The sequence below is a fragment of the Mesitornis unicolor genome, unplaced genomic scaffold (genome assembly GCF_000695765.1).
Source record: "Mesitornis unicolor isolate BGI_N332 unplaced genomic scaffold, ASM69576v1 scaffold34184, whole genome shotgun sequence".
NCBI lineage: Eukaryota > Metazoa > Chordata > Aves > Mesitornithiformes > Mesitornithidae > Mesitornis > Mesitornis unicolor.
The window spans coordinates 2,897-12,908 of NW_010179985.1; the positions used below are offsets into that span (position 1 = coordinate 2,897).

Below are 10,012 nucleotides of genomic sequence, written 5' to 3' on the forward strand. Positions count from 1 at the left end.
AAATGCCCTGCGTGCTGTTTGTTCTTGAGAGCTGGAAGGCTGAGTGTGAGTAATGCAAGAGCAACAGGCTGCCAACCACTGCCACGTTTTCGGCTATTGGTAAACATCAGCTGCTGGCTGGTCTTAGGGGAGGAGGACTCAATTAGTTCCAGATGGAGAGCACTTTCCGCCCATTTAAGACTTTCCAGTTGATTTAAGACAGCAGGTCAGTGATTTAGGGGGAGTAGTTTCATTGTTATTTGCTGTTTCTGCTTCCTGCTGTGTGTGGGATTGGAGATATCAAATGTGATATCGTAGTGCTGCTAAGGGTGGGAGTTGAATTGTGCTTAATTGCTTTTGTTTTTAATTGGGGAATAGAACAGAAAAGTTGTGACAACTGTTTTGAATGCGGAGGGTTTTGGTTTTTTTAAGAGGAGTCAATAATGCATTTTTCTTAACAAATTCTCGTAAGGAATGCAGATCTTCCTTCAAATTGGCTAGTTTTGCCTTAAACTGGGTTAACACAAGTATACGGTTTGAGGGTCAGAGGGTCTTGTACCCTGCTGTGCTGCTGGCATGATTTCCTGGTAAAATGGCAAGAGATAAGGGGGTAGGGATGGAAACCTTCTGTGCATGGCGGTAATAACAGAAAGAGAGAAATGAGGAATGGAAAATTTCAGTGTAAAGTAGCTGCTGCCTGGGATATGGGAACTGACAGGACACATTTAACTCTTTAGTACCTCCTTAGGATTTATTTTGAGATGCCCCACTGGACATTAAAAAAGCAGGAAGAAAATAATGTATTCTACTCACGTGTTCACTTGCTAACAAAATCGGAGCAGGGGCAGTCGCTCTTGTTAAAACTCTTGTGTTTCTGCCTGCTCTTGATTTATTTTCTGATGTTGCCATAGTTTGAGGCACTGTAGTATTATGATCTTATTTCAGACAGCTTTTCCAAGATGTCCAGTGATCAACTTCCCTGCTAGGAATTACTTTTCAACTGTATAAGGCCCGCAGTCTTGTCTGTCCAGCAAATGTGCTTCTGGAAAAAAGTATTTCAGATTTAATTTCCCCTGTTGTTTGTTTGCTGAGGAGCAAAAGAGGTCTCATCCGGCATTTCATTCTCATCTGATTAATCCTATTGTTTTGTCTTCTCATAAAATACAGACTGCAAAATAGAAAGCAATAAATCTGGTAGTGTGTTTTAATGCTGTGGGTAAGCTGCTCAGGTGCCATTTCTTTCTTTCTTAACACAGACTTTGGATCTGTCGGCATTATGATGTTACCATTACTTGAGAAGAATCAAGGCCACGGTGTTTTTGTTACTCTTTTTACTCTTCTACTGTAACTGGCCACATTTAATGTAATCTGTAAAAGGAGAAAGCTTTGGTTGCCAATGATTTTAATACCTTTTTCTGTCAGATATTTTTAAAAGACTTTAAGAATTATTGCAAGTACTAATACTGAATTGCAAGGTACAGCAGTAGCAAAATAGGTAATGCTGCATTATTTACAAGTCATTAAATAGAGATAACGTCTGTTTGGAAAACTCTTGGGCATATTTTCCTATTCGGTTCACCCAGGTCCCATAGTTACCTGGATAACTGTGTTTATTATTTCTGGAAGTTATAGTCCCTGATTATTCATTGCTCGCTTTGACTCGAGATAACAGGTTAAATATTAGTAAGGGTACAGGCTCCTGCCCCGATTGTCTGGGTTGTGAAGATTTCTCTGCTGAGTGGTAGAGGTCTAAGGAAGACCCAAGAGGAGTTGTTATAATGGGAAAGGCAGTGCTGACACACTTTAGAAGAGAAAGAACTTAAGAACACGTGAAGTCTTGTGTGTGTGCTTTAAAAAATCTCCTTAGATAAGTTCTTAGTGCTTAATCTTGGTATCATGATATTAGGAGTGCAAAATCCAGTCTGGAAGACAAGGTCCAGAAGTCTTTATCTTTCATAAACTGCAGGTGAAATGTGGCATCTTTGCTGTGTTAGGGATTTAACACATCGTTATGTTCAGAGCTACATGGTTTTTTCCTTCTTTCTTTTTTTCCCCCCATTCTCAGGCCGAAAAAAATGGAATAAACCACACGAAGAAACATGTGAAGTTTATCTTCATGCGAGATGTTATTTGGAGGACCAAGTAAACTTTTTCAGGCCATGGGAGATAAAAGACTAATGACGTGATATATTTGTTCTGTGCTAAGTCAACGTTGGTTTGTATGACGGACAAATATTAATTTCTTAATGTCAGCATGTCGACTGTGACAAGTGCTCAGACACCAGAGGACCCTAATCCTCCCCCCGTTGAAGAGAAGCCAAAGGGAAAATCGCTGTTTCATTTGGGTTCGCTCTTTGCTAACAGGAGTGAAAAATTTGTAATTGCCAGGAGCGATAGCGTGCCAGAGGAGAACGTCCTGAAAATAACTATCACGGAGACCACGGTCATCGAGTCGGACTTGGGCATCTGGAATTCTCATGCTCTCATCTACCTCACTTTGTGGTTTTTCTTCAGCTTTTGCACTCTTTTTCTTAACAAATACATTCTTTCATTGCTGGAAGGAGAGCCCAGCATGCTAGGTAACCTTCCCTTTAATTACACTTTAATTCCAGTAAGGTATTTGGCAATGCCAGATCTTCCTATGTGAAGTGAAGGGACAAAATGGTTCAACTGCAGTGAAAAAGAGCTCATTAGGAGATGTGGGGGTGGATCTTGGAAGAGTTGCCTTTGTGTGACCTCTGTTATCCAATGGGCTGCTTATTATTGGGTTTTTAAATGGGGAAACAAAGGGTGAACAGGATTTCACAGGTGTATGCCACCTTTGTTGTATTCTGCTGCCTTGCTGGTAGATGTAGAAGTAAAGGGCTTTTATGAGAATTCATCAAATCTAGACAGTAACTGCCATGTTTCTTAACTGCTAAAAGTAAGTTTTGTCTAAGAAAATTGTCTTAAGTTACTTGATTCATCGAGTTCCCATCATCTTCTGATTTTATTTTTTTCTCCTCATCTTTCTTCAGGTGCTGTTCAAATGCTTTCAACCACCTTCATTGGCTGTATCAAAATGTTTGTTCCATGCTGCTTGTACCAACACAAAACACGCATCTCTTACCCACCCAATTTCATCATGATAATGCTGTTTGTTGGATTAATGAGGTAAATGGTTAAATATTCCCTGCAGGTCTATCTGATTGCTTTGTTGCATTCTTCTGAATGGAGGCTGTATTTTTCATAGCTCTCTTCCTTTTCACTCTTAATTCAAAAGTGTTTGGAGTATTTGCCTTTCAAACATAGCGCAGGATATTTTTCTTTTTAGTTCCTACTGCTAAATGTTGTTTCTTTTTCCAGATGTCAGGTTTTTGGCTAGCTTGGCTTCCCATCACATTTAGCTTCTTTCAGAACATACTTCTCTTTCCATTTACTTTCTTCCCGTTCTCCTTTGAGGCCGATGTTTGTTTAGGGTACTGATATTTATTACCATGCTGCTTTGTTCCCTCACCTTTTCCAGCAATTTGCCTCAGAAGTGATACAGGCTTGTAACTGTTATCTCTTAAGTAAGTATTTGCTGTGTGCAGTTTGTGGTCTAGGAGAGAATAAGAATAGAAGGTTTTATTTATGTAAAAGTGACAAAGGATAGCAAGATTCACATTAATTTAGAGTAACTTTATCGTAATAACTCTGCTGCCCTGTTTGATTTCATAAAGTATGTAGTGGTAAATACGCAGTGTATGTAAATATGTAGTGTAAATGTATCCACTAAAGACGGGTGACTGCAAATGGTAACATTTCCTTGGTGAATTACTGTTTATCAGCAGAATTGTACTTCTTCAGCTGAGTCTATTGAAAACTTGAGCTTAAAACGCTGCCATCTGAAGCTTGGTTGGAGTGCATCAAAAAGTAAACTCTGGACGTCCACTGTACATCCATAGAAATTGTACAGTTGCCCAAGGGTGCCTTCATTTCTCCTTCATTTCATGTGTTCTTCTATTACAGATTTGCAACAGTTGTCCTGGGTCTCGTCAGCTTGAAAAACGTGGCAGTTTCATTTGCAGAAACTGTTAAAAGCTCTGCACCTATTTTTACGGTTATCATGTCTCGGATGATATTAGGAGAATACACTGGTAAGTACCTCTGTTGAAATGGGATGGGCTGGGGGGATTTTTTTGGTTTGGGTTTTGTTTTTGTAAATAATACTGTCACTCAGTTGGCCATGGATGAGGAGACTCCACCGAAATATAGTAAATGGAGCTGGAAGAATAATTTTGTTTGAACACAGTAAGTAGAGTCTATATAAAGTAAAAAAGGATTTCTTTTAATGCAGCTGTGTGTGGACATTGTTGCACTGAAGTTATTTTTCTGTCACAGAAATGTTAAATAACTTAATGAAGTGTGTTCCTTCTAAGGACAGCTTGCTGCTCGGAGCTGAAAAGTCTTGATTTTTGTCACTGTGTTCACTCTGTGATTAAATTTTAAAAAACCAACAACAAAAACCCCAACCAACTGGCTTGCCACTATATAATTTCTTCCAGTCCACAATGTAGTTTCTTTGCAATTCCACTTGCAGTTGCATGCTATTTGCTTGAAGAGTCAAATAAAGTGCTCTTTCTTTCAACTAAAGAAGTTAAGGTGGAATTTAAACTTTCAAAACCTGTATTGCATGTAATTGAGAGTGCAGTAATTAAACTCAGCCTGAATTTTTGTGTTTTCGTTTGCAGGATTGCTGGTTAATCTCTCTCTCATTCCTGTCATGGGTGGGCTGGCTCTATGCACAGCTACTGAAATCAGTTTCAACATTCTAGGTTTCTCGGCAGCTTTATCCACTAATATCATGGACTGGTAAGGCATGAGGACGGTTGCAGATGTGGAACAAAGTAATTTTGTTTATTGGTAGACTGAAGAAAATTGTTACCTGTAGTTGTCTTTGCACACTACATTTAAATGTTGCTATTTTAGGTTTATTTTTAACAGAAGATAGTTTCTCTGTCATACCTGCTAGCATTCGTGAGATTAAAAAGTAGTACAGCTTCATTAGTCTAAAGGAGTTAGGCCAAACTCCTTTCTGTAACTGCACAATGTGTAGAATGGGAAATGTGTAGAAAACATACCTACTTACCTAAGGGAAACAACTGTCTTTCTCATGGCTTCATTTCTTTGCCATAACTAAAATACAGATAAATGGTGATTTGTGGTCTTGTTTTGTTGGGTTTTTTTTCAGTTTGCAAAATGTCTTTTCCAAGAAACTACTCAGTGGAGATAAATACAGATTTTCGTAAGTATTAAAAATATTTCAGGCATGATTATAGATAGACTCTGGGCTACGTAACAAACTGTAGATTTATTATTATATTGTGCCAAGATACTTTTTTTCCCTTAGGCTGTTTACTGACAGCTTTAACCTAAATCATTTTATCAGGGAAAGAAGAACTCCTTCATGGTCAGATCCACTGTGGTAGGTCAGTCTCAGAATCAGCTAAAACTGTCAGCACATCCAGAAATAATTCCTTACTCTGCAATCATAAAACATCCCTTAACGTTATTAGGCATGCAGAAACGAACTTGGGAACCTGCCTGATGTTTTAACTACAAAACATGAGCCAGAAATAAAATCTTGTGGTAAAATATACCTGTATGTATGCATAGCTACATGTACGTATCTTCCAGCAAGATGAAATGCCAGTCTGATCTTGAAAGCTTGTGCCTTTTATCTTCAGGCTCTCTCAGCCAACACAAAGAGCAAAACGCTGTCTTTGCAAGAGATTGCTGAATTTGTTGTCCCCAAAGCTTCGTAGATGGCTTTTATTACTTCCAGATATCTGTAAATACAGTCATGATGCAGCTTTTTTCAGCTCTAAGAGAGAGGAAACTTTTAATCATGTTAGTAATTGTTTTTCTCTGCTTTGTAGAGCCCCAGAGCTTCAGTTCTACACAAGTGCTGCTGCAGTGGTTATGCTTATTCCAGCTTGGATATTTTTCATGGTAATCTGAATTCATTAACAGTGATTTATGTTTTCTTTTTGACTTGTGAACAGAGGCTGAACACACTGCAAAGTTCAGTCAGGTTTTCTAATATATTCTTTTTTGGGGAAAGTTTGTAGAATCCAAATGTCCTCTATGTTTTCCATTTTTGTTTCGCTGAAGTTTAAATGAAAAAACTCTCTGCTTACAATAATAATAATGAGTTGGGTGGAAAATCACTTTTAGATTTGCTTATAAACTAAACTCTTAAAGTCCTTTTTGTTGTTGTTTAGGATGTGCCCGTGATTGGGAAAAGTGGGAGGAGCTTCAGCTACAACCAAGACATTGTCATACTTCTCCTAATAGATGGAGTCTTGTTCCACCTACAAAGTGTTACAGCCTATGCCTTGATGGGAAAAATCTCTCCTGTGACTTTCAGGTAGAATTGTGTTTTCATGTCAGGAACACTCTATTTTCTTTTTTTTATTTTTCTTGCTTGGTATTTCTGCTTTAGAACTGGGGTGGTCAAGGTATTGTGCAAAGAAATAAATAATGCACACTTTTCACGTCCAGATCATCAAAACCGTTTCTGAAGGGTGACACCAGCAGGTCAGGCTGTATTTGCTGAATTACACGTGTTCTCTAAAGACAGCTTCCACCTATGTTGTCAGGTATTGGCAGTGTTGTTAGGCTGTTACACAACTCCGATTCAATATTTGGTCACTTGGATCAATAGCCCTAGGGCCTGTGGGGCAATCCTGGCCCTGAACTCTGAAGGCTTCTGCTGTCAGAAGCTGTTAGGAGTCTCTAAATAACAGGATGTAAAAGCATATATTCATATTTACACGTATATAGTTTCTTAACTACTTGTTGGTTTAGATATTGATTTTTTTCAGGTTAGAATGCTGCATTACCTGAATAGCGGCAGCAGACTTGCCAAGGACATTTACGTTGCTGGTGTTGTGTTAGCATTTTCTGGATGCCTGTGTTAGCCAGAAATGCTAATGCTGTACTGCATACTGAAAAGCCACGAAAACAAACACCTGAGGTGACTTACTCGTACTAGCTCTAAAACCGAGATGAGTGTAAAGATAGGAGTGCTGACATACAAGCAATTTGGTTATGGTGTAAGCTTCAGGAAGAAAAGTGGAATTTGAGTTGGTGTTTGAAAAGCAAGGAAAACAAAGAGAGGTCCTGCTACATTGAAGCATGGTTGTATGTGAGATATGAGAAAGCTTTCTTAGACCTTCATTTTTATGTTCCTTTGCAGTGTTGCTAGTACTGTGAAGCATGCGCTGTCGATCTGGCTAAGTATTATTGTGTTTGGTAACAAAATCACAAGCCTCTCGGCCATTGGGACCGTTCTAGTGATAATTGGAGTGCTACTGTATAACAAGGCAAAGCAGCATCAGCAAGAGACTATACAGAGCCTGGCAGCTGCGGCCCCGCAGTCTGCACAAAGTACAGCAGAAGATACTGAGCCACTCATTTCCAAGGATTTGGAGCCATACGATTAATACGGCCATTTATTCTTCCCACCTACTGTGACTCAAAGGAGCTCTTCCTGAAAGTGGTTGTTTCTTGAGTTCGTGGCAGGTCAAGCCTGGGACTTGAAACAGAGAGGAAACGATGGGAAGAATCCAGAAAGCGTTGATTTACTGAGAAACTGATACACCAGAGGACCCAGTACCATCTGATGTGGTAAACGTGGGCTTTCTTGTCTTGACTGCAAATAGCATACAAGCCTATATTAGAGATTTTCGGTGTCTTGTGGGAAAACAATTCCTCCCTACCCATCAAAATAATGTGAAGATAAGGACCACCACTGTATTCTGCTTGCTTGCAGTGCAACAAAACTGGTGCATAACTGCAATTCCTGGTTGGTTGGTACTCTACGCTGCCTGCATCCTCCATCATTTCTGTGTCATAGAGCTGGAAAAAGGACCCCCCTCCTCTCCCAACCAGTGACTTCTTTTGCTATACGTTTAGTTGAAGTAAACTCCAGAAATGAGTCCATGCCCCGCAGCAGTGATGAGCAGCTATTTCTGACTACAAAGCTAGGAATGAAAAGTGATTTTTTTTTTTTTTCCCCCACTAAAATTTAACATGGAAATATTGCATCCTGGATTGTGTATCGACAACGTTGAAGTGCAACTATGCACGCCTGTACGTACACTGTACAAATGGAGTGTTGAATTAAATATTTGCCATTACAGAGGTAAAAAACACTGAAAAATGTTGGTGATAAAAGGAAGCAGAATCTCTGTGTTTCTAGAAGAAGCCATTTTAATTTCTTACGTTTTATTTTATATTTCTGTTATGAGGAAATAAATCAAATTTTTTGGTATTATTTCTAAGAGCACAACAAAACACTGCCTTTTGAAAACTCAGGGTTATAATTCTGACCTATGTAGAAAGTATTGCTAGCATTTCTGATTATGTGAAGTATCTCGGACGTATCTGTGACAGATGGGAGAGAGGTCACTAATGGGAGGAATATTAACCACAAACTGAGGCTAATCTTTATTTCTGCTGCTTTTCAGAAGTTTTCTTTTGTAAGGAAATTCTGTTTTGTGGTAAAGCAGAGATTAAAAGTTAACTTTCAAAAAATGAAATGAAAAATCGTAAATAGTAGTAATTAGAGAGCAAAAGTGTGTTCCCAAGGCAGTGGCTGAAGAAGCCTGACATCTGTTTAAATAGTGAGTGCTTGTCCTACCTGATATTACTTAAGTTCCTATACAGGCCTGGTTGCCTGGGGCACATTCCCTGAAGGTTTGAGTGGGAGGAAAATGTGAATTATTTTTGTTGTAGGACATGTGATGTCTGTGGGTTTTTTTGTTGTTGTTTCTTTGAACTCTTACAACTTTTTGTAAAAGCTGTGGACTAGGAGGTGGAGCTCTGTTTGTTTGATTTTTTTTTTTTTTCCTTTATGCTTTTAAAAATCTCAGTGTATTTGTCAGAAAACAAAGTCCGGTTCGCATCGTATTTCTACTCCTGTTGGAAGACAGACACGAAAGTGGCTTTCTGGTTGCCTGGCTCTTGTTTAATTTAAAGCCCTTCACCAACTTGAGCTTTGCTTTACCAGCCAGCAGGCTTTTGCCTTTCCTGTTGCTGGAAAACTTTTGGTGACCCAAACAGCTGTGAGGAATTCAATTCCTGACACATACCTGAGTGTATCAGTGGCTGTTTAGCCCCACCTGTTCTGTGGCACATGGTGATAACCCCACTTCACTTGGGGTTTGGTTTTTCTTTTCACAGTGTTGGTCTTATGTACTTTTTAATGCAGTCGTCTTGGCCTTTATTTGTATTAAACAAACCAATCTCTGTAGTGTCTGCTTGTGACACCTTTTCTTCCTCCAGTTAAACCAGTAATTGCATAAACAGGGACCGTTTTTTCCCTGTTAGAATTCACTGCAGTATTACACCCCAGCGTGTTTGCTCTGTGTGGTGGTGGTGGTGGTGGTGCTACTGCCCCTTTCCTCCTGGAAAACTCATTTTTGAGCCACTGTGGGCTTTCCGTGGCGTTCCTCGCACCCCAGCCCTGATCCTCCTGCACTGCTGGACACCAGAGTGAGCCAGAGTGTGTGGACTGGTTTACGTTTGTCACATCTTCCTCAAAATGTGAACTGCTGAAATCGCACAAGCAACACAGGCTGGTGAACGTGAGGTGTTATCGCAGCACTTAATATGTTCATCAGATGACATTATTTTCCAGCTAATAATAATAAATGGATAATAAAGTAGCTGCACATAATGATCTTTCCTGTTGTGTGTTGTAACTTCCAGTCATGCTTAACTTTAATGCTTTTAGTTTGTTTGCATAGTTTTCCTTTAGGAATTGCCCTTAATTAATGTAGATGTGCTTCGTAGTGTGTTCTCTCTGTTGCTGTTACGTGACTTGTTGCAGAGACCGTTAGAATCGTGCTTTAATTCCATGAACTAATAAAATTAAACTTTTTCTTTGTAATCACACATGTGGACCTAACGAAATGGTGGTAGTTTATCCGTTTCTGCCATTGATGAGTTTGGTTTTTTCATTATTTATTGTTAAATAGGCCGTTGACTAATTAATTATCGTTAA

The 10,012-nt window shown here is 39.2% G+C and overlaps 1 protein-coding gene across 1 annotated transcript; it reads left to right on the forward strand.

The window, feature by feature from the left end:
- Positions 1-62: 62 nt before the first annotated feature.
- Positions 63-7,511, forward strand: SLC35E2B (solute carrier family 35, member E2B). The gene is made up of 9 exons (XM_010182967.1): positions 63-205; positions 2,045-2,558; positions 2,997-3,132; positions 3,970-4,097; positions 4,692-4,812; positions 5,192-5,245; positions 5,880-5,952; positions 6,225-6,370; positions 7,202-7,511. The coding sequence occupies exons 2-9, from the start codon at positions 2,234-2,236 to the stop codon at positions 7,446-7,448; spliced, it is 1,230 nt and encodes a 409-aa protein (XP_010181269.1). The 5' UTR covers positions 63-205; positions 2,045-2,233; the 3' UTR covers positions 7,449-7,511.
- Positions 7,512-10,012: the final 2,501 nt, after the last annotated feature.

What these genes read in the sequence shown, in the direction of transcription:
- SLC35E2B (XM_010182967.1), top strand. Translation starts at nt 2,234, where the DNA reads ATGTCGACTGTGACAAGTGCTCAGACACCAGAGGACCCTAATCCTCCC. An exon ending in AGGAGAGCCCAGCATGCTAG is followed by an intron (nt 2,559 to 2,996) that starts GTAACCTTCCCT and finishes ATCTTTCTTCAG; the next exon opens with GTGCTGTTCAAATGCTTTCA. An exon ending in GGAGATAAATACAGATTTTC is followed by an intron (nt 5,246 to 5,879) that starts GTAAGTATTAAA and finishes TCTGCTTTGTAG; the next exon opens with AGCCCCAGAGCTTCAGTTCT.